The following is a 25,183-nucleotide window of genomic DNA, read 5'->3' as shown; positions in this document are numbered from 1 at the left end:
AGTAAATTTGCTCTAAATTTGAGAGGAAATGAATACAAATGACAATGCTTTAGTCTGTCAGTGATCTTAATCCTGAAATTAAGATCATGTGGTAGACTAAGGCTCTTTTGTACCAAAAGGATTATCACAACAATTTCCTTTTTAAAGTAATCTTTAATAAAATGTCAAATTCTGCTATGAAATTTTTATACACATGCACACATGTACATACACACCCTCACCTTTTCTTTTTGGATGGGGGAACAACAGTAAAATCTTTTTGGAAAAGTCAGGATACATTCCCCTTGAAACACTTGAGTCTTAAATTTGCCAAAAAAATTGGAAATGGAGTGAAGAAAGTATCAAAGATCACATCCAAGTTGTGTTAGAGGCAGCCCATAGAGAAGAAAACCTGAATAGGCTTTCTGCTGATAAGGGTCAATAGCTGAATATTGAGATATGTTTAGAAAAGTGATTGTAAATACATAGTTTAGAAAGACCACAGAATAGGCTGGATCAGTTATCCCCGTGGAAGATGGTGTTCCAGGAACCACACATTGATCTCACGGATGACACAACTTGGAAGAAAAAAAAGCAAAGGTAGGTGCTATTGACTCGAACATCTTTAGAGTATTTCTATGCAGTGTGAAGAATCCAGAAATCCTGACCCACTTCTGGAACATATTTGAGACAGTGGTAATTTCAGGAACATTGTTGATCCAGGATTAAACTTCATTATGCTCTTCAGCCCAGAAAACAGAATAGCCCACAAGCTATTCTGGAATATCACTAGCCATAGTGAAACTGCCTTCCAGACAGTTTGGAAAGAGCATTCAGTCTAATTCAGGATCCAGTCTTTGGCAGTGTCTACTACCAGATGCTTCAAAGGAGTCAATCCTGTATCTTTATATTCTCTATCAAAATGACATGTTTTGTGGTGGTGCTCATAACATCTTATGTAATTTTTCAAACTCCTTTAAAACTTGTCAAACTACCCTTGCCTTAAATGCTTCAAAACCCATTCAACTTGGAAGGGAAATGTTACTATATAGAGCCTGTTCTGAAATGGCTTCTCTTCATTCCAGACACGCCACTCTTTAGACAGTGTATGGCTTTTAGTTTGTCCTGTGGATTGAGATGCAACATCTTAGTGGAACTCAGTGAAGCCTGACACTAAGCTGTATGATTGGACAGGCTGTTAACCGCCTCACTCAGGGCTTTCATTCTGTGCTGTTCTTAAATTCATAGTCAGTATCATTAATAATATTCCTTCAGAGAGTTAGCCACTTTGACAGTTTGATTCAATAACTCTTTCAAGAATTTCTGTAAAGAACAATCCAAGAAGCAAACTTCAGCTAAGGAGTTAACACAATCAAAAGGCAGATAGATGTAGTCAAGCAAAAATCCAGCCTAACTCCATGCTGATCAGTACTTCCAGTTTCTCTGAGCATATTCAGCTTTCCTGCACGTTTGCCATGGGTTGACCCAGACAGCAGCTAAGTACCCACCAGCCGCTAACTCACTCCCTACCCAGCAGGACAGGGGAGAGCACAGGAAGAGCGAAAGTGAGAAAACCCATGGGTCAAGATGAAGACAGTTTAATGAGTGAAAGAAAGAGAAAAAAATCCCCCAAGTGATGAAAAAGCAATCACTCACCACCTTCCACAAGCAGAATGATGTCCAGCCAGTCTCTGAGCAATGGCTACTTTGGAAGACCAACGTCCTCGTTTTTAATGCTGAGCTTGACATTATATGGTATGGGATAACCCAGGTCAGCTTGGGTCAACTTTCCTGGCTGTGTCCCCTCCCAGCCTCTTGCTTTCCCCTAGCCTACTCACTGGGGGCAGTGGGGTGGTGGTGCAGTGGGCAGAGTGAGAAACGGGCAAAATCTTGGTGCTGTGCAGCACTGTTCAGCAACAGCTAAACCACTGGTGTGCTATCAACACTGTTTCAGTCACAAATCCAAAACACAGCTCCAGAAGCGCTGCTATGAAAAAGGTTAACTCCATTCTAGGCAGACTCAGTACAATATTACTTCCAATAAGGCATGCTTGGACGTTGAACCTGGCTTACTACTGCTTAGTGTCATTCCCTGGTTTTATAACTTGTCCTGAACAAATGACACATCTCGCAAGTGAAGCAGCCACCATGAACAGTCCAGAGATCACTGCAGGCCTGAAACAGAGATCTTCACTAGTGGCAAGCAAACTTCTGCAGCTAATTTGCCCTTGTTATCTACAGCATCCTTCACTTCTGGTCCCTCCATGGACTATAAGCCAGAGAAGTTCACTTATTTTTCAGAAGTAGCTCCAGTGCAGCTGCAGGGGGGAGCTGACGGCCCCATCCTCATCTGTTGGGAAAGTCAGAGCAGTCTGCCATGAAGGTATGCTATCACTTCCCTCCTTCCCCTCCTCTGTAAAAGACATTACATAGGCACTTCAAAATGACTAAAGATACAGGAGCAAATTAGTAAACTATTGTTACCAAGTAACCAGCTCATCTCTTTATCCTCTGTTTTCCCTTTCTACTCAAGGGAAAGCAGTGTCCTTCCTGCTCGCTGTGCCTCTCCCAGCCAAGTGTTTAAGCTTGGTTGGGCTGCTGACCGGGAAAGCACACCAACCCGCACCTGCTAACTGGCCTAAACAGGTACCGTCCAAATTGTGCTGTCTCAGGTGGGAGTCCCTAAAGATTTCCTAGATGTTTTCTGAGTTGTCCTCTCTGCCTCGTCATCACCCAGTACTCTAGATATGGAGAAAGACATAAAGAGGCCTGGATTCTTGCAAAGAAACAGTCAGTTGAAGAGATTTCAAAACCTCAGTCAGTACTTTTTGTATCAAAACCACACCAGAAATATGAGGGAAGATACTGCTTGAGTTCACAGATGTTTCTAACCTACAAGATGTATTTTTCTCTCAAGACTGTTTATTAAGTTTTTTTATTAGAGTAGAACCATTTTGAAAGATTCAAGTGCTGCTTTTTAGACTACAGCAGATTTTCTTAAACTTTTATTCCTGGAGAATATTTATGGCAACAATCATAGAATATCAAAAGAAAGAACTCTACCTCTGGGACACCAAATGACTTTTAGCCCTGCTCAGCTTTGCCTTGTCATACAACAATTAAAGCCACCCTGGGCTGAAGGGGTACGCTGCTGGTAGTCAGAGAGAAAGCAAGCAGTACTGGAGATGTGGCACCCCCCCTGTATTCATACTCTGGTAACATGCTGAACTACAAGGTTACTTTTAGCCAGGATTCTTTAGTGATGCTGAACAGGGCAAGAGGCTAAGGCAGGCATAACACACAGACATATCGGTCTGTGCTGATATGTATAACCTGTATTTGTTACATTTTTTTGATAAAATAAAAAATCTTCACATTTACAATCAGGAAAAGAATACCAAATGCCTTATTTCCAGTGTCACTGAGAAGATCTGTTCTTGCTTCCACCCCTAAGCAATTATGCATGATACATGCATGAGAAATCCTTTAATGTAAACTACGGGTAACTGCCAGATTTGAAATGTGGGATACAGCATATAGAGTACAGGCAAGTTCTACTGGAGAGACAGTGACTTTGAAGAAGTTAGAGACACAGCAGGTGACCAAACGGATATGGAACTTCTCAGTCAATGCAGCTGCCAATGCAGAAGATGATTCTTGTATTATTGTAAAAGATTATTAAGTCAGAAATCATATTACATCCGAGTAGAACACCTGTGGCATTATTACAGGAATAATATGTGAAGTTCTGATACCAGATTTGGAAGGACAGAAAGAGATCAGGAGTCATAAAAATAAGACACAGATCAGGAAAGCATGTCTTAAGATTCTTTATCTATTTATCAAAGACTATGATGTGTAGAGTCATGACAGAAATGAGATTCCTTATTCTAGACTAGAAAAATATAATAAAATAAAAAATGGCTGAATCTAATGCCAGATAAAATTAAACTAGAAACAAGGCAAAAATAATTAAAAATTGAACACCTTATAAAAAGACAAGTTAACTTTTCATCACTTGAAGTCCTGAACGATAAAATAATATACTGTAGATCAGCCTAAAAGTACTTGCTTTGTGTAATTGTCATTCAGTGGAAACCTAGAGGCTATTCAGAAATTCAGACCAATAGCTGCAGTGCTCCATCTGTCCTTAAAATCATGACTCAATAAAGATTCTTGAAGAATCCAAGTTAAAGCCTATATTATCCCTGGGAACTTTCTTCTGATTAGTGGATCAAAACAGAAAGAGAGAGATGTAGCAAAATAAACAGTGTGCAGAAAATATCTATCTGTCTAGTTAATTAAGTAATGGTTGGAATTCTTTTATAAACAGAAGGAATCCATTTTGTAACATACTAAAGTAAGCACTTGGAAACTGGATTTTACATTACACGACTAAATACTACTTTTGGACTACAGAGTACGCATTCTGTCACTACCATGTGCTTTTCTGAACTACTGCATTCATGGGCAGAATAAATGCTATGATTGCAACATGAGAGGGATGAATAGTTGACAAAGTAACAGAAATTTACTACCTGTATATGCAAGAACATTAAGTACCACATGCATTTTCTTAATATGTCTACAATTAAGCAGCAAAGGAAATACGATGAATGCTTCTTACTGAAAATCGTTTTCTTAAAAATGCTTTGAGCTTAAGGAGTGAAAAATCTTACCTGCAAACATATTGCCAGGTTAACTCTACAGCCAAGTGACGTGCTGACAGCCCGTGGATGGAGACCAAGGTCTTTAAACAATTTTGAAAATGACTGAGTAAGAGCTATCCGAGGTCGTTCTTCAGCCACTACTACACACGTCCGTACACGTGAAAGGTCCAGTCCCCGTGCCTAAAAAGAAGTTAAAATGTAACAAAGGCTGCAAATGGGCAGATTTAATGAAAACCAGTTAGCAGTACTTAAATGTATTATGCAGTTATTATGATGCAAGAGGAATGGCAGAGTAGAGGCTAAGGTGCCAGCACAATTTCCATCTTTCCTGGAGGCCGGATGGTCAGATGACAGTCTAATAGCTGTAGAAGAGCACACATACTTGCTTGTCATCTCATCGTTAGCACGTAGGAAGAGAGGGGTACGCGAATTCTGAAGGGAGGGAATGCCATTTTCCAGTATTAATTCAGAAAGCCAGTGAATAATAGCAAACAGGAAGCAGTGTCTAGTCTTGGAAAAACTGATTAGGAAATTATTAAGCAAGTATGGTAAGGGCTGGAGACATCATAAATATGAGTATAACAACATCTAATTTATTTCAGTAGCATGCTGGAAATTCTAGATGAGTTCAGAAAGTTAACTGGCTACCTGGCTTTTAATTCTACAGGAAAAAAAAAAAGAAGATACACCCACCAGCCCCCCTACAATGAGGACAATCCAGTTAAAACAGTACAGTATTTTAAAGTATGTGATTATTTAACTACAGGGGCCAAAACTAGTACCTCACATAATCAGGGAACTCATAAAACATAATATACAATATAATACTACTTGGGCCTCTTGGATGTTACACCTCTGCTTTCCAACACTTGCCTATCAACACAGGCTGCAACACTGATCAGAAAGCTTAGGTAAATAAAAGCCTTTCCTTGATGTTTAAAAGCCTTGTGATCTGAAAGAGAGTGACTGCTATTCATACATAGCCTTTGGCAAGGAGTAACAGGGGTTCTGTGGAAGCTGCCCTTGCCCTCTGATGATTTTCTCCTCGCTGCAGACATTTAGCACAGCCATTCACAGCTGGGAAGGCTCTCAAACACCACTGTGCAGACGACAGGTTGTGCAGGACGGCAGAATTACTCACCTTCAGCGACTCTGTTTGTGAACCGAGTCCCTTAGTACAAAGCTCCATGACCGAATAGGAACAAAAAGTGTCTCTCACTTTGTACTGACTCACGGCAAGAAGCCACAGAGCGGGATTGGTCTCCAGTTCTGAGGGAGGAATCAAAATAGACTGGTGTCCTGAATAAACGCTGTAAAGACACAAGATTCATCAACGAATGCTAAATGCCTGTGTTCGCAGATGTTTACATGCTATGGGGTACGAGAGTATAAAGCTTATCACAGCATTGGATGAACCATGTAATGTCTTACAATGCTATACAGGTCCAGAAGTATAACATGACGTTGAACTCTCTTTTTTGCTATACCTTCAGAGTCTATGAGGAATCACGAGGAATGTAGGCAGAACATGCTCCTAAAATACTAATTTACTTTAAATGGCTGTGGGCTTTGCCGTTAGAACTCTACCAAAGAGCGCAAAACAGCTCGGTTATTAATGGTGCTAATAAACAGTATTATAACATCAACAAAAATTATGTGTTGCTGACAAATCATTGAGTAATTACCATTTTAAGATACCTTGATTAAAAGAGTACTTGATTGTTTAATATGGAAATAACCTCTCTCCTGCTGAGGCAAGCAAGAGGTTTGCAGTCATTTTCAAGGGAGTAAATCTGGCCCCAATATAACAATCCTTGTGGCTTTAAATTTCTTCTGTGAAAGTTTTATGAACTTTTAAACCCCAAATACACTACATCTCTTGTTTATTGGACACCCAGTGAACATAAGTATTGAGAAAAGACATTTATCAGGGTCCCTGAAGGAAACAATTATGTCAGAGCTAATTTCACTGGTACCCAAGATTCTCCCCAAAGGAAAAAAATATTCCAAATTTGATGTCTTTATTTCCTGTGGGTCCTATGTTGTTCACTCATCTCAGACAGGCAGATTTACCATCAGTTTTACAGTCCCCTCTCATGTTAATTTGTGATTTGTAGATATTTCAAATTGGAATGGTCATAGCATAAAACTCCCAAATCATGGAAGTTCTGAGAAAGGATCATAAAGCCCCAGAGATTTATGATGCACATGAGAGAAATGAATTTGTGATGTGAAAAATCTGAAATGCCAGCTTGGTAAAGTAAAGTTGATGTTTTCAAATCCAAGTGCCCGAGGTAAGACACGAAATGGAACTTCATTTTCAGGAATACGAGCATCTCTGTAACATTTGACATTAGGAAGATATACACCTTTGCAATTCTTGAAGATGTGCTGCTCACACAGCTTCCCTCCTTGGTGAGTGAGTGCCCACACTCCCCCCCAAACCCAGATGAGAGTGCTTTCAAAAGCTGTGCAATTTAGAACAAGGTTTGTGTGACCTGGATGTCTTTACTTCATATGATAAAGGCATAAAAGATACACAAGTCCAGCCACAATGGCAGTTAATAATCCAAATAGTTTAGGTCTCTGCTGGAGTATGAGCCACAGGGTGTCATGGAATAGTATGAGCTACAGTTCAAATAATTTCATTTATCATACAGTATAAATTTTATCTTTGATGGCTTGTCCACATTTACGCCACTCTTGATGACTCAGAACCAGTGACTTGCCATGAAGCGATGTATTCTTGGATACAGTTGACATAATGACTATAGCACAGGACAGTCAAATGAAGCATTATGCTTTTATGTTGCTTTTATGGAATCAGAATGAAGTATGACTGAACCTTGAGCATGTGCTTCATAAACACGTGAAAAGAGAAGTTGGCATACTTATCCAAGCCTGAAAGGAGTATGCCCTGAGCTCAAGTGACAGATCAAACCCAGCTAGGGAGTAGTAACAGTTTTTACTATAAATACTACTTCACTCTTTGTTTCTCGGCCAATTCTACAAAGTTTTTCAGAGAAGATCAGAAGGTCTTAGTTCTTTGCAAATTTAAAGTTAAGGCCCCACAAACAATCAAGTATGTGATCTGTCTGGTAAATACATAATTCTTACAAAGAGGAAGCTGTAACCACTCGAGTAAGAATCTGGGATGGGCTGCAATCTGTAGAAATATGGTATATGGAGATTCAGCATCAAACCCTTCCCCCCATCCCTGAACTCCTCTAGTTGATGCAACCAGTATCAGGAAAAAAACCCTGTGCACAATAACAAACAAGCTACCATGGGGTCAAATGTGGAAGAACTATTACTCAGAGCCACATTAAGATCCCTTAAGTGCCACTTATTCAGCAGGGGAGAACATCCCAAAATAAACAAAATCAAAACCACAAACTTTATCCCTGTACTGAAAAGTGGCCACACAAACTCCACAGTAATAAGGGAGGAAAAAGCTGCATTGCTTTCAGCAGAACAGAAAATTGATTCCAAGTGCATTTTCCCAGGAAATAGTCCAAAATGGTGGAATTTGGGAACACAAATTTACACCAAAGACAAATCTTTTCCCCCTCAGCAACACTAATGAGTGGGGATGAACTGTCTCCCTCTCTTGATTAACTTATGCTGGAAAAGTAAGAAAGATACTTGTGTTTGCTCTTAATCTCCCACCAACAGCCACACAGCAAAGCATGAGGATTTGGATGCAAAATAACCCCATCTTCTCCACACTGAGGGAAAAAACCACTTTTACGATCAGTCTTTGACCAAAAAAAAATCACTCTGATTAGACAGAAATAAATGAAGACATTGCTAGTACCTTTTCTGAGTTTTCTAATCCCTCAGAAATGCTAAGGAGTTCAGAATTAAACTGTGCAGCAGGAAATACCTAGCAGGAAGGAAACGTTCTGTGGTGCAGAACCTCAGACATGTGCTGCTCTTGTCTACAGCACATAAACCTGCAGAAAGGCGATATCACGCCTGGCAACTTTATGACCAACACACGCTTTACCCACTGAGCTGTAATTTAATAACCCATGTGTATCATCTGATTTGCTAGAGCAGTTGGTGGAGCTAGGAGAAGAACTACAAAGACATATTTCTGGGTGAATGTGCCAGTTCCACAGCTGAAGTGGTTTATGCAGCGCCTGGCCACCAGGACGTCAGTCATAACCTGGCTCACTGTCCTGAATCAAATCAGAAACATTATGCTGGTTTTGTGAATCACTCCAAGCAACAAAACATTCCTGGCAGCCACATATTCTTGCAAATTCGCAGACTTTATACTTCCATGTTAACCTCTGAGAAGCTGTACGGCACCAATTTTTTGGTGGACAGAGGCCGAGGGAAAAAACCCAACTCCCTTTTACAGCTGTCTGAAAAATTTCTACCACTCCAGTGGTTTCAAATGACTTTGAGATGTTAGAAGGTGTTTGATTAGTATGGATGCCAACAACCAAGCAGAGGACCATGCACTTGAACAGACTGCAGTTGTGGAAGGCTGCTTTGGGGATGCTAGATAAAGATAGATATGGTTCCAAACCTATAGGAAGTTCTGTCAATGCTGTCTCCATGTTATTCTAGGTATGGCAGAGAGATTCAGTAGGTACATACTTGTAGGTATGGTACATTCTAGATACGGTAGTTAATCCTGAAACCGAGGCACTGAACAAATAGACAGTTCCATCTCACCTTGAAACACAACGGTCATCAAGAGATGGTTAAGCTGTCAGCTTTGCTAATCTCATACTGGAAGTAACAAAAACGTGGTGAACACTGTGGCATTGGGGGGATCAGATGGGATGTTAGGAAAAGTTGGGGGTTTAAACATAAATTGTAGAAGCTAAAATTACCATTCTGAAACTGCAATAATATATGATATATTGGAGTAGGTGCAAGAATTTAGTTACTTAAATACTGAGAAGGAACTGAAGCAAGATTCTTTCTTCCACTGCTGTAGAAATCTGTTGTCAGAAAAGTAACTCCATCTCCTGATACTTCTTATAACAGGTGTAGACACAGTGCAGAACTGCAGAGACTATCTGACAGACCCGGACATCTGTTTATCAGTCTCCACCATTTTTAGAAAATGCAAAAGTGGTAGACAAAAAAGAATACAAAAAAGGAGAGTGACTACAGAACACTGCTGCATTGTGTGGTCACAATCACTTCTGGGACGCAGATGCAGAGTGAAATGCAGTGGTAGCTGAGGTGGTAGATCACCTTTTAGAAACGCTGTCTTCCTTTAAGGGACTGCAAAGCAATCTGGGCAAAAAAAGTATCCACGTGGTGGACAAAGCCTTGGATTTTGGCAGTAAGTGAATAGCCTTGTCTGCCTGCACTAAGCAAGGGCTGCCCAAGGACAGGAATACTCCAGTTAAATGCACGAGGATGTATTTTGGTGTGACGATGCCATCTGATCACAACACCGGTTCCACTGCCTGGCAGGCTGTTTTGGCAGCATATGGAGATGCTTGGGAGGACACCTTGGCACTTACTGTTCCATTGAACCAAAGATTTACCCCATGATGTGCTGAGGCAGATTAACAGTAAAGTCTGAGATTTTATTATAGTTCCAGAAATTTCAGCAGGGCAATAAATGACAACAAATGGCAACTGCAATTTGCAATTGCATTCTGGCAGGCTACTGACCTGCCACTGCCCTTACTTCTGGTGTCCTTCTCAGGTGATATGAGCTGCTTTCCCACTTAACTCTAGGAAGAAGGTAGGCACTGCTGAGTCTTATAAGTGTATGTATTTAGTTTCTGCATTGCTACAGATGATATTTGCATTTAGTGATGAGGGACACGTATGGGAATTGGACATTTGGTAGAGCTCGAAATAATTGAGTTGCCATGCCCATAATTCAAAGTCTGTGAAAAGAGTCTGCATGCTGAGGGAACTTGAATGGGACTGAGCAAAGGCCTTCACGATCGCCTGGACCAGAGCTTGTAGGAAGGACGGTACAGGCCACAGAGGAGCATGGGCATATGTCTGACCTGGGCTTCATAGGACTTGGGCCAAAATTAAATCTTCAGTTCTCTTGGAGACCCACTACATGCACAAAAGAGGGGCTTTTGGAGAATAAGCAAAGGACGTCACACCACCTACAGAGTCCAAAGATGCCCAGCTGGCATACAGTGCTCTAACAGCATGACTGCACATGGTGAGCAGATAAGCAATCAGTAGTGGAGAGACAGAGATATCTCACAAAGAAGTTTAACTAACATACAGCAAAAGGGTTCACTGAGTAGGGCATGCAGATTTTCCCAGAATGGAAAAGATCTCACTGATAAATCTTGATAGGCTTCTGGTGCTGAGAACAGGTCCAGTCTTTACAACTTCCACATCAGAGTACTGGGAGCTGGTCAGAGCGGCACCATAATCCAGCGCTTTGCTTTAACTCAAGCTCTGGTGTTGGTACCCCAATCAGATACCCGTAAGTCTTTGCTCAACACTGAAATGCCAATATTTTGTTCCTGTGGAGCCTGCACCACCTGCTGGGACAGCACTGTCTGCCCAGAACAAGAGCCAGAGGTTAAAAGGTGTTATTTAACCTCCCCCTTTCTGAGACGTTTCAGCCATCTCTGAGCCTCACAAGGGAAGCTTTCTAGCATGGCTCCAGGTTGCTCCTGGGCACTTCTGAACTGATGTGTAACTTCTCACTGGGAAGCATGTTGTTGACTGCTCCTGAGCACAAACACATCACCTGGCAGCCCCAGGAGTGGGACTCATACACTCAGTGCAACTTGGAGTGCTCGGGTCCATTTCAACACAAAGTCCATTTATCTAAATACTTAAAGCAGGTGAGCAATTTTTAAAAATTTGGCCACTGTTTCTATTTGGTATGGAAGAAAAAAGAGAGATGGCCATCTTGCCCTGCACAGAGAACACACAGCCTGAGGTTAACTGGAAGATGAGGACAGCAGTGTCATTTCTGTTGGCACCAGCATTAGGGACATCCTAAGGCAGGCAGAGCCTAAATGCATATGGCTCAGTTCATTACAGCACAGTTTGTATTTATAAGCCATGGCTCAGACTCGAGCACCACCTCACCTGCCCCAGTTACTCTGCAAGTACAGGCAGGTCCACAGAGCCAGTGGAGTTGTCTGTCAACCCATCGCAGAACTTGCATATCAAGGTAACTCAGGGCTTTCAGCTGCCCTTGAACCTTCTAGGCTTGAGGCAGTTTTAACAGACCTATTGTAACGTGGAAGAAATGCAAACTGCCTCTTCCACAAATTGCCACTGGCCAAAGACTCCACAGCAAATGGCACATGGCAGTGCATGGGCAGACCTGCATTTACATTCCTCCTGCCCCAGTTATGCACTTTGCAAAACACAGGACAGACGGTTATGTTCATATTCTTCACTTCTCATGTCAGAATTAACCTTTTCTGCTGTGGCATTTAGGCTTCTTTATGCAGTCTTGCCTTTAATCTGATATAAATGGGCTTGAAATCATGTGAAACGCTCATACCTGCCAGATACCTTCAAGTTAGCCAAAACCACCTAACAATAATGAATGAGTCCTAGAACACTACAGTTTTCTAAAATGCAGTTCTTGTGTTAATGCTGCAATTCCTTGCTTGCTTCTTGCACAGTTCCACCTGTTTGGTTAGTAAGAAACCTTGCAGTCTTGCTGCAGAAGCTACCCACCAGCATCACTGGGGACTTCAGCTTGTGGCTACAGAACTGAGACAGCAGGAGCAGGACAGGAGAAAGCCACTTCACCGCACCTTACCTGGAAAGCCTTCCCAGGACCATTTTATAGCATTCACGCTATTTGTGATGTGGCCACTGTGGACTGGAAAATTCAGTTCCTCTGGTCCAGTCTTACTGACTTGCACTATCACAACCTCAGTTTCTGAGAATATATATACAATTTATTTAAAATTATTTATGTACTTAATTTTAATTTCAGCAAGGACTATTCTATCTTCCAGTAGTAAAAGTAGAACTGCAATATGGGTCGGCTTAGCTGGCCTAAAACTGAGGGAAAATTCTTATTCTATTGCATCGCTCAGCAACTGTCAATTAAGTAAATACTCACTAACAAACTGCAGAATTCTCTGTTCTGCTCCACAGTGAGCAGCATTAAGACAGGGACACCTTAATTTCAGGAAGCATTTTTGAACAATGAGATTTAGTACTGACTTTTTTTTACACTGGAGGACACTTTTAATATCTTTTTTCTTTTAAAGAATGTAATACATTTTTAAATGTAATGCAGTGCAAGTCAGAATACTAGGATCACCGTCTCAGAATGGATAAATGAGATTCTTAGAGAAAAACGCAAACGAAATGTATTCTTTTATTGAGTCATTAGCAAGAACCTGTTAAACTTAGGAAGTCTGGGGTTTGTGAACTCACATGGGGCTGATGACTGCTGCCACACCCAGGACGTGCTGTTCAATGACAAAGGTTCCAAGGAAACCCTGCTGGAGCATGCAGCCAGTTTAGAGGGAACGTGGTTAATCCCATTTTTTAAAAAATGTATTGCTCTGCTTTGCAAGGTTTCTTTTCTTTATTATTTTATACCCTTCAGGCCATAAAATAATAAATTTTTTAAAAAATAAAAACTTTGCAAAACTATGCAATATATTCCAAACTTACCAAAGGGCTGGCTCCATGCTCCAGCAGCTTTCCTAAGTAGCTTTGACCTCACAGAATGGGGCATTCTGGGGCACCGCAGTGGAGCAGGCCAGCACAACGTCTAAGCACCTACAACGGGGATAAAAGGTTAGTTTTTCTTTCATTCCTTTAGTCAATGCCTCCTTTGGTCTAGTTAATAAAGGGATTAAAATGTACTTGTCATTTTAACCGCACCCAGCACAGGAGGCTGGTTTCTCTTCCTGCTGGGCTCCTAAAACAAAGAGTTCCTATTTAACTCTCAAAACCCCTTAGCTGATCAAAAATTAAAGATCTAATTTCATTTCCATATGTCATTAGAAGCATTAATTTAGTTAATGGGAATGGTGACAAACAATCATAACTTTACAGTAGAATCCTCTGAGAAAGAAATCTGGGCTGAAAAATGTTGGGGAGGATTTGGGTATGCTAAACTAAAAAGATGCAAAGTTGCAAAGTCTTAAGTTAGGAAAAGTAAGAGTCTAACAACCTCCAGGATGTATTTTTTGCTATCACATCAAGTAATACTAATTTCTAAAACAGTAATGAAATGGAAATTAAGTAAGTGGAATTAATGAAGCTGTATCTGATGCCAGCTTTCTCTAAATGACAGTTGCAATCCAAGCAGCCTGCGATTTTTCTGCTTTTATAGCAATGGGAGATCAGTGGTAAAGAGCAGACTGACATGAAGGTTCGTAAGATGAGAGTGTTGCTGGCCCGATCTCAGTTGCTTCAGCTCCCTTGTTTCCTTTCTCCTCCTTGAAAATGGTACAATTTCATAAGAATGAATAAGATAATACTTATAATCTTTGGCTCATTTAATATTTAAAAATTAATATTTTAAAAGGGTAACAGAACAGGCCAATAACCTTCTTTTAAATAAACAATACTTGCTGGAAAAAAAAATTGTTGCAGTTGTTATCAAATAACGCTTCCTTCAGGTATTTAGTAAATTGGTAAAAAGTTTATCCGAAGTATTTTTATTACCCTGGATTATCTTCATTTTAGTAACTAAAAATAGCAATACTGCTAACACCAAAGAACTTTTTATGGAGGGAGCAAAGATGTTGGACTACTGTGACTCTAAGACATCTTCATAAAAATATGCTCCATTAACACTCCCATAGCTCTTCCCCTTTGCCTCTGCATCAACCCAGCTAACTTAAAAAAAAGAAAGAAATCGATGAAACTGCTTTCAGTGCTGAACTGTGACTTCCCTGGAGTACAGAGATTGACAGAACTGTTGAATGTCTAAACTTCTTATTAACAAAAAGAGCTGATTCACATTTCACTAGAAATGTTTTTTTCTGATAGCTTTGCTACTGCCTGGAAGAAAACACACTTCCATGTCCGTGTAAAAATCACATCTGCAAGTCCCACAAATGAGGAAGTCCCCGATATCTACCTGTGCTTTCAGATTAGAGAATGAAAAAGAGGACATCAGGAAACCACTTCCTTAAGGTAATATTGGTAGAGCACTGCCTTCATCAAATAAAACTTGCCAGACTCTGCAGAGACAGCAGTAAAACAGCAGGAGGTCAATGAGCAGCCATGTTGATGTTCTGCACTTGTAAGTCTAAATACCTACAGCCATGCCCTGCTCAGTGTCTTCTCTGTACAGCACTCTCCATACAGCTTCCAGCCATTCCAATCACCTATGTCCATCCCAGAGGTATTGTCTGTTCTTCCCATCCTTTTATCACTCACATTATCCAGTTTGTTGTGTTACAGTACAACGGAAACGGTATTTCAAAAGGCTGAGGAGAAACCTCACCTGCAGAGGCACCAGAGGACAAACCCAAGTCCACAGTAGGGGTCCAAGCAGATAGCGACTTCTCTGGAGGGATAAAGCTCACACTGCAGCTTAATAGAACGACAAAAGGCACTAGTGGCTGCATGAGACATCTGAAAGACAACAGAAAAGCAATTAAAATGATCAACTACGTCATTCGGAAGGCTCATTCCCAAACTCCGCCAAGTGCTTTAATCAGTTACAGGATAATGAAAACAAATAAATATTGACTTTGTGCTCAGTGTAAACACACATGTAATTTATATCTAAGAAAACATAATTTTCCTTCAAGAGGGCATCCAAATAACCGTGAAAGGGTAGGGGACACAAAATGAATGATAAGTTTGAAGTGATTTAGGGAGAAAGCTGTGAATGGTTTAAAGATGTGCTCCAAGCTGTATGCAAAGCTAATGATAAGCTAAACTTCTTGGAAGAACAAAGGAACAAAGTATTTTCTTGATCATCAGTAACATATTTCTAAGTACACATTTCTTAATAGAGTAAATAAAAAATGCCAATGCACTTTTTAAATTGAAGAGGATTTTGCATGAAAAAGGGTATTAAGGACCTGATAATTCAGCAATAAAGATCTGCAACAAACTTAGTAAAGGTTCTGTAAAATGTCTTCATGTCATCCAGATCCTAATTGAGAAACAGGCTCTTAAAATCCTGGTAAGAATGCTCTCAAGAGATAAAACAAGCAGAATGTGGAAACAAAAGACCTGAACAAAAGGAAATGATTTTGATTTTTTTTCTAGTGTTAGGATGTTTCCCTCACTCACCCATCCTGGCTTAGAAGTTCTAACTACAGTGGGAACAGAATTACATCTTTTAATCTTTGTCCTCTCTGTTAATAACAAGAAAGATGCCTGTGTTAGAAATACAGCCTGGATAAGATTTAACTCATCTAACCTTCGATCTCTGCCATATACTGAGCTAGTTGCCTTGTATATTGTTAAGAGTCTATGGAGGGAAACAGGCACTTGGAAGGTAAAATTTATTTGATCTTAAGGTAAACAGGGAAATAAAGCTCCAGAAGTGTCTTCTTTCTCTATTGCCAATGAGAGCTATAACTGAGGCTGGACACGTTTCAAGTGATGCAAAAGGACCAGCTTAAAACAGGTGTCCACACAGTGACCATCTGCAGTCTGCAGAGAATAATTCTGTTCTAGCTGCATCAAGACCACTTTTTCGCACAGGATTAAACTGAACTCTACAGGTCCAGAACTGGTGTTATTCTGTGAATGTTTACACCATACTGGCTGCAAGCTACTGAAAAAGTTGAGAGTAAACGTAAGTGGGATCTGCTACTTCTGAAGTGATTACAAAATGTTTACCAACTTTTCAGAAGCTGCAGAGGTTGTGTAGCCCCTTTTTTTAACACAGCACCACTGCATTATGAATATAAGCCTTGTGGCCTCTTATGATCCTTTTATAATTAATTAATCACTAGTGATGATCTAGTAGAGGGTAGATGTTTATGTAAACCTGCTAAAGCAGTGATCCAGAGGCTCTGTGACCCAGGTATCAGAAGCTATTCAACAATTCCTTGACAGATTTATCTGGATTTCCCTTTAGCCACATTAGGGAAAGGTTTGTCGACTTGCCCTGGCTTTGACTATCTTTGAAGCTTTCCAAACACTGACTTCGCATAGTTAGTAGTCATTTCTGCAAGTCTGATAAAGTGGAATTCAGACCTGATTTAATACAGACTACTGCATCTAAAACATTCATTTAAGGCTCCCTTTAGAAGAAATGAAGACTTGGATATGCAACAGATAGGAGTAAGGAAGTAGCAGGTAAGAATAAGAAAGCAATTTCACCTCTGCCTGCATGTTGGCGAAACCAACACTGGAATAATATGTAAGTCAGCAGCTAGGTAAAACAGCTTTGATGAACTGTGGCTAGAGGGTTGAAGAAAATGGTGGAATAGAGATCTGAAGAACTCAAGATGCCTGAGCTTATCAAACAAATCCACCAACGAATTTTTTGCTGCTTACTCTAGTACTGTACCAGGTGAATATACCAGACACATCAGCAGTTCCCTTAATTGTACAAAGAGGAGAGTATTGGAAACCAATCATGAGCAGCTGAGTTGCAATAAGGAGGAAACAATGAATGCGCACTAGAACAAGTAGAAAAAGGATGACCGAGTCTCATTTCCTTCATAAAATGGAAATAATAGATGTATCAGCTGAGGAATGCTTCAGGTGGACAAGCTAGTAGGCTATCTGCAGGGGTATTGGAATGAAATTTTTAGTCTAAGGAGGAGGAGAGGGGCTGAACTCACCACACACAGTACCATAGTGAGTATAGAAGAACTAATTTAATGTTAATGGAATGAAATAACGACTGCAAGGGAGGAAGCAATTCAATTTCTATTACCAAAAATCAAGAGGAGTTACAAATCAGGATTAATGTACCACCTGACAGCCAGGCGTGACAGCAGGAATGCCAGCTTTAACAAGAAGTCCCTACCTTTACCCCTGCTAGCATGCCAGTTGTGGAGACACTGAAGTCAAGGTAAGCAAGCGTTTCAGGGTTAGAAGGTTTGTAGATCTGTGCAGGTCGCTTCTTTGGCAAATCGTCTAGTGAAAATAGAGAAAGAAAACGTGCGTATCTTACTCCCATGACAGACAGACCTCTGAGTGCTTGACAAATACAACGGTAAAAGAAGACACAGAGATCCCTTAACCTTAGTACTCACCTGTATCTAGTACTGGAGGCCACGTTCTGACATCCACTGCTGCCGCCGCCTCGCGCGACCTTAACAATTTACATATTAATTGTGTAGTCATTAAGCAGGCAGAACGGCTCACCTAGAAATTTAAGAAATAAATAATAATGCAATGGGATACTGATTAATTCTCCCATGAAAATGAGCAAGGCCATGATTTATTTTCTGCCAGAACAGGACACAGGTATATTAGTCTTATGTTTTCCAACCTAAGGAGGTGGAAAGATGTAGAAAAAATGCAGCTCACAAAGCAGCCAAAGTCATGTGAGTTTACAAATTACATGAAAATTGCACTTTGAGAACAGTGTTGTAATGAAACTAAAGGCACCTTAATAGTGAGAATGTGACTTTTCCAACACATTATACCAGTTATCAACCCAGAATGCCAGTACAGAAGACTGTGACCAGAACATTTCCTATGTGATGGTAATATATCTTGGTTTATAAACAGTATTTTCACATAAACCAAAACCTAGCCTCACATTTATATGAATAATTTTACTACCTTAAGTCAATTTTATGTTAGCCATCTATTTCCAATTCCTGTGCTAGTGATAAACCACTGGGAACTCCTCTGATACTGGCAAAAGTAGCTCTAGATCAGAAATTGTGCTAGTTGCACTAAGACATGAAATGGTGTTTACTGCAAATACCATCTTCTCTGAATTTTAGATGACACACGCTGAAGGTATTCTGCTTTTAGATTTGCTATTTTTAAAACTTTGTAAGTAGCAATGACAAGAATATTTCTTACCGATTACAAAAATTAATATATTTAAGGAAATATTCAGACAAACATAAATATGAACACTGTTAATCACCGAAGATAGTACAGAGAAAAACTGAAAAGGCAGCATCATTCTTTTTTTCCCTGAACTTCGAGAATCTGTGCAAATATTGCTGAGAGTATTTTTTTGTTTAAGGAATCTGAAACATTTCATTGCACACTGAATTTCCAATGTTCGACCTAAGGAAATCACTAACCGTATGTACACTAAATTCTACCACTGAGCAGAAGAGATCAGCTTCTGTGTACAGTAATCTCATGGAGGTCAACTTTATAGGTCAACTTTACAGAGCACATGAGGAAATCAGGAGCATACAAGCACTGACCCAAGCTCTACCTGCTTCCTCTAACCCCATGACTTCCCTGTATGAACAATTTCACGCCAAAAGTGAAGACAAATGAGGCCACTGCAGCATCCCTCAATCCAATCACGTCGCTGTCATGGCAGGGCAAGGTAACTCTTACATGGCTAATCTTAATCTATGAAAATTTTCATTTGGGATAGAGTGAAGCCATAAAACAAAAGGAATTTCAATTAGCCCTCTTGACAATTATATTATCTGGAAGACCAGGAGGTTCATTAAAATACAGAATGTCCATGACTGGAGAATAGGAAGTTGGAGGTAAATACATGGGGACAGTCAGAAGGAGCAAGAAGACATCTTAGCTACCAGTTAGTAACTGCTTGAGATGGGGCTCAATAATGTTCAGTTATATTTTACTAGTACCATTTCACCACCAAAAGACAATTACGTAGGCCAAATTTTGCTCAGAAGTCATTCTAAATGACTTCAAAAGGTGCTGTGTAGACATACAGCATGTCAGGGCAGGCTATGACCCCATCACCCCAGGAAATTTGTATGACTGCATTGGCAACGAACGAACTGCTTCAATATTTTAATTTCTACAAGGTTATCCCTCTCCAAAATGAAAGAAAATCTTGGGCAAAACAGAGTTGAGAGGCTTTTAAGTCAAACTGGCTAACACGGCTAACAAATTTCAACATTTTATTTAGTCTATTGAAGGGACAATGATTTCAAATCAGCTTAGACCTGTCCTAGTTTTTCATCATGAAACCAAACAGATCTAGTTTGGCTATGAAACACAAAGGAAAAACACAATAACGCATTTTACATCACTTCTATAATTTTAACAACTGATGTTTAAAAACCGTGAGTGCCAAAATATTAAAGAATGAGAACATTGAAGACAATAGGACAATTTCTCATACCTCTACTGATACTTTGTGGCATCTGATGCCATAAAGAAAGCCATGAATTATAACTACCTCTAGTATCTATTACTTGAAAATATCAACATTAATTAGAAATGTTATTTGTTTCAAGCTGTTTTTTCAGAGACTCAGAATTCCATTCAGTAGATTAGAAACCGTCAGATGTAAAAGGCTATCTCTCTGCAACTATTTTATTTCCCTCAGTAACAAGCACAGTGCAGTTATTTATGTGCAACAAAGACTAGACATTATTAGATAAAGCCAAAATACTAAAAGAAAGCACTGAACAAAAAAGTAACATGCCTCTGAATGAAACAAAATACTGACCAACATCTTCACAACACAATGTTGAAACTGCTTCAAACTGCAAAAAAATTAAGATGTACAGAGCTGAACAATAATCACCAGGTCAAGCTAAGCTTTCCATCGGGATTTTTCTCAATAGTCAGCGTAGCATTGCCAGGTGAGGAAACCTAATGTTCTTGGCATATAGCTAAATATAAGAAAGCAAATCAAATATACTCCTTGAAAGAAGCAGCCTAATTGCGGCAAAATGTGACAGTGGAAGCCAGAATGTTGTGTGCTGTCAAGCAGTGTTGACTCTGCAACACACTGTGGTCATGAATCTTTGGAAGGAATAAAACTTTTCAACCTACATCACCACTCATTTGAGTTACCATTCCTAAAGGCTACGCAAATCCATCGCCTGTTTAGTCTGCTTGTGCACTTTCAGGTGTCTGCTTACCTCCACAATCATCTTCACTGTAGGTAACGTGGTAGCTATGTTCTGGGGATGTGGAGGTCGAACTGTTATTGGCACACAGCCTGCATACAGGCATCCGTAAAATGCGGCAATCAGGTCTATTCCTGCATGAAGAACAAAACAAAAATCCTCCCCTGAAAATCAAATCATTTAATCACAGACACCTATGTCAGCATAAATATTACTTGGAACTCAACTCGGAAGGTTAAATGAGCGACTAAGCCCTTTAACAGACTTCTTTTTCAGCCCCTTGTCAGTATTTGTTCAGCTTCACTGACTCCTTTCAATTGTACTGTTCTTCTGAGCATGAAAAACCAAAGGCAACACACAAAGCTGCAGCCAGATATCATCATTTAGGTGAACTCCATTTTTATGATCAGGAAGTAACCTGTTAAAAAGATTGATTTCTTGGGAAGATTAATTATCTTCCTAAATTTACATTTATAGACAAATGAGAATCTACAAGAAGAGGGATGCCGCAGCAAAAGGATGAGGTAGGATGATGCCTGTTCCTATCAGCTGAAGAAAGAATATCTGGAGGTTTCATTAAATACCATCTTTCTCATGTAATTTTTAACCTCAGATATGCAGCTTTGACTTATCTACTTGAAATTTTACAGTAAAAAAGGGAGTCATGATTTTGAAATTCAGCTTCTAACATAAAATTAGGTGTTGCTCTATATAAATACTGGCTACAGGTGACAGATTGTGGACAGCACACTTCAGGCTATCTAAGGAGGCTGAACAGACAACAGCACAAAGATCCCTTGAATACTGTTGTTTGATAGTTCCCTGGTGCTGTACACAGGCTGTGGTGAGACGACAACAGCGGCTGGTTTATTCTTTCAGTGGAAAAGGATCTGCAGTACTGGTCGGTTACTGTTCCTTCAATAAAATGCTTTATTCATGGGAAGTGAAATACAGAAAATAAAAACCGTAGTTTAAAATGTCAGTCTTCTTTAGTGGAAAAGGTTTTCTCATATCAACCGTTGAGAAATTACTCCTATAAACTATAAAGATTTAACCAGTATCTTGCAGCCCTTACAACCCAAATATCACAATACAGACCTTAAATCAGACTGTTTATTTTACCAACACACATGAAATGCTAAAGATAAAAGAGCAGCAATAGATCAGAAATAATTTCAAGCAAATGTCAAACATGGTACTGGTTAACACAAACTTAAAAGCCCTTACGTCAAAGGATGAAAATCCTAGCTGCAGACAGCTGTCTAGGTTAAAGATCTATAGAGAAAATAGTGGTTATAATTTGGTATTTCTTAATCATCTGCTATTTATTCATCATATTTCTACCCTAAAAAAAACCCATGAATTACTTCCTAGGTATTTCTGCTTTACCCTCATGAAACACAGCACTTCCAAGAGGGAATTCAACAGGTGAATCTAAGAACACTGAGCAGATGGAATATATTAGCAGAACTGTGTGCTCATAAAATAGTATATTTCCAGCAAATTAAAAGAAAAGCAGTAATTAAATGTGACTGCTTACAAAAGGTGCATTTTAAAAACACAGGTTAATCTTAATCTGAACCCAAAGGAATAGCATCTATGCGCAAACACAAAGAGAAATTCTTTTAAAAATGTTTGACTAAGTTCAAAGAAATGTACATAAGGTAAATATCTTGGTTTTTGCCAACTAACTTGGTTTACAGGTTGGTAACACCACCAACACAGCACTATTCTAAAGGACCTTGATAAACTTTTGGGACTACCAAGGTATCAAACATGGCAGTTCTTTACCTGGTGGGTAAACCAAAGCCACATGGTCTCCATCTTGTAAATGTCCCCTTTCCATCAACATGACAGCTATCTTCTCAGCTCGTTTATGTAGCTGGACACATGTTAGTGAGTTGGCTATTGTTCCCTGCACAGCAAGAAAGAGAAATGTCACAGAAGATAATGCAATGTGCTGAAACTCTATTTTCCTCTGCACCTTAGAAGTTGCGGGATGAGGTGCAGCCACAATATGTCATGCAATCAACTTCAATACAGAAACCTTCAGCTTTATGCCAAACTGTAGCTGGAAGGAAAAAACAGCAGAGGAATGTTCTCTTTTCCTTTCTCTGCACCTTCTGCCCTCAACAGCGCTTTCGTTCTAACCAAGGGAGTACAGTAGTACACTAATATCCTGCCCAGGTAACCTGTACTTCCCTTGCCACACAGGCAGCATTCCTGCTACAGCCAGGAAAGTGCCTTTATGGTCTCTGCAGCAATCTGGAGAATCTGTGGAGAGCAATCCTGAAAACTGCACTTCGTTGTCAGCAAGCTGGAGTGAAGCCAAACGGCACAGCAGCAGTCAAAACACAAGAGACAAAAGACACAGGAGAAAACAATACTTTGTGACAGGGAAAAGAATTAGTCTGGAACAAAAGCTAAGCACATGCATATAAATGAAATAGAGAAGAAAGGCATTTGTTGAATTTGAGTAACTCTGGTCAGCATGAAAAAAAGGGGAAGTGACAATATGCTACAGACTTTGGCTTTTTGAACCACTTTAAATAGTGCTAACCCGAAATTATCAAACAGATACAGTGCTTTAAATTAGATGAGTGTCACGGTTCTTGCATTTCCTAAATATATATAAGTGTGTATAGATGCACACAAATATACATTTAGAGAAATATATAAATCTGTGTCTCAAAATCCACTACCACAGCTGACAAGTCAGAAGAAAAGCCTAATAATGAATGTGCAGGACAGACTGACTGCTCCTAGGGCTGGTCTCGCCAGGTATGGGCTGAGATAATGGGATGGGGCAGTATGGCAAGGGCTGCACCTCTGCTTGCACACCTGATCTGTGGAAAAAGAGGATTCCAGTCTCCAGTACTGCTATGATATATGTGGCACCTATCACCATCACTAAGTTCATTAAAAATAGTGAGTCTGAAAAAACTGGGGGGAAAAAAAGGTAACAATATGTATCTACACACATGCACACACACACACTTAAAAAGAACAATGTATCAAAAATACAATGCAATGCAATCAAAAATATTCTATCACTATCCTTATTAAAAGAGAAAGTGAGAAGATCCACTGTTTTAAAGAAATATTCTTTACACTCTATTTTAACAAGGCAAGGAACAGTAAGCATTTGGCCTGATTGCTGGTTTCTATCCGCCATCACCAGCCCACACACCACCACAGTATTTATTGACCACAAGCTTCAGAGAGAAGAGTTTGATAAAGGTCTAGCACTGGAAGTAGTGGATGTTACCAGGCATCGCCTGGCATTTAGAAACTTTATTATAAACTGTCCACAAAGAGAACAACCTAAATGAAAATAAAAAGGACAAAGTCAGGGCTTAGCATTCCTCTTCACCATCTTCAGCAACAACACTTACTGAAATGCACTTCAGGCAATTTTAATCAGTCTCCTGAACAATGCGGAGATAATTTCACTAAGAAAGCTTCCTCTGAAGACATATGTGACTACATGGATGCTGGACTAGAGATGGCTCCCATCTGTCCAGCCCTAAATATGGCCAAAGTGACCTGAGGTCTGGGTGTCCTTGTCACTGTAGACCTGCCAGTAGGAATGTGCTTAAACCCTTTGTTCCTTTTTTTAAAATACTGCTTGTTTGCACAGTTATGGGAAAAAGGACCATTTATATCTCCACATACATCAGAAGCACAGGCCTCACTGACACAGAAAGGGAATTGCTGCAAATCATATAAATTTGTGCAAAACTTGTTTATATTTAAGACTTCTGTCACTTGCTGCATGTGAACCAGTGGAAAGACAGTGTTTATACGCAGGGAAGGAGAATCCTGTTGTTGGACAAGAATCACTGGCAAGCGCCAGGCAACTATTGCCTTCGGGTCTTTTATATGAGGTGTCCTGCAATGTAAAGGTCTCGTAATCCTTCATGACACACACTAAAAACAATGCACTGTACCAATTTTAAAATATTCCAAATTCTCAAAAAGCTTGGGTTACAGGAAAACACTAATCTCAGTGGTTTTCTATTAGTCATCCACTGCAAGATGCCTGGAACAAAGTGTACAGACAATGTGCAAGGAAGACAAAAAGGGAAATGTTACAAACCAGAACTAAAATTCAAGATGGGTAATAAAATTTGCCTAGGCTAAACCCCATCAAACCTGTCAGTCCTTTCCATAAAACATTACATCTCTCCATAAACCACTGCATCGCTCAAATTTTGTATGATAAGATACTCCACACTGAAAGTAGTGGAGAAACTGAATTTCAAAATGCAACTATTTTCACTTCTATGGAACAATAAATGATTTTGTTAATCCTTGTTTTGCACATTATGTCCTTCCCTCCCACTGTTTGAACCCTTCTGCCAGCATGGGAAGTCTGGCTTTATTTAAAGCTCAAAAGCAACAGCCTGTGTGGAGGAGATGGCACAGTACATATCAGTGTCTCTTTCTCACGGCATCTTTGCTCCTAACTTACAGAACAGAACAATGCACTATTTTAATGGTGTTAATATTGAATCTATAATCACAAGTCTTCTACTTTGCCACAGACAACACTACTACTTCACTATTATCTGTCAAGTTGCGCACATTCACAGAATATTAGCTACTAATCTGAACTTAAAA

The 25,183-nt window shown here is 39.8% G+C and overlaps 1 protein-coding gene across 3 annotated transcripts in view; it reads right to left on the bottom strand.

The window, feature by feature from the left end:
* DIP2C (DIP2 acetate--CoA ligase C (putative)) overlaps nucleotides 1-25,183 on the bottom strand; it is a 319,080-nt gene that overhangs the window by 31,163 nt on the left and 262,734 nt on the right. For all 3 annotated transcript variants that reach the window (XM_086467405.1, XM_086467406.1, XM_086467408.1), the window contains 7 exons: nucleotides 22,352-22,475; nucleotides 20,573-20,694; nucleotides 17,777-17,888; nucleotides 17,548-17,657; nucleotides 15,052-15,182; nucleotides 5,791-5,959; nucleotides 4,659-4,829 (listed from right to left, as the gene is read on the bottom strand). In XM_086467405.1, the coding sequence (XP_086323531.1) occupies nucleotides 4,659-4,829; nucleotides 5,791-5,959; nucleotides 15,052-15,182; nucleotides 17,548-17,657; nucleotides 17,777-17,888; nucleotides 20,573-20,694; nucleotides 22,352-22,475 (939 nt within the window). The remainder of the gene's footprint in view (nucleotides 1-4,658; nucleotides 4,830-5,790; nucleotides 5,960-15,051; nucleotides 15,183-17,547; nucleotides 17,658-17,776; nucleotides 17,889-20,572; nucleotides 20,695-22,351; nucleotides 22,476-25,183) is intronic.

The sequence above is a fragment of the Leptosomus discolor genome, chromosome 6, assembly GCF_034619465.1.
Source record: "Leptosomus discolor isolate bLepDis1 chromosome 6, bLepDis1.hap2, whole genome shotgun sequence".
NCBI lineage: Eukaryota > Metazoa > Chordata > Aves > Leptosomiformes > Leptosomidae > Leptosomus > Leptosomus discolor.
The sequence above is the reverse complement of the archived record's forward strand: the minus strand, read 5'-3'. Positions and strand labels throughout refer to the sequence as shown.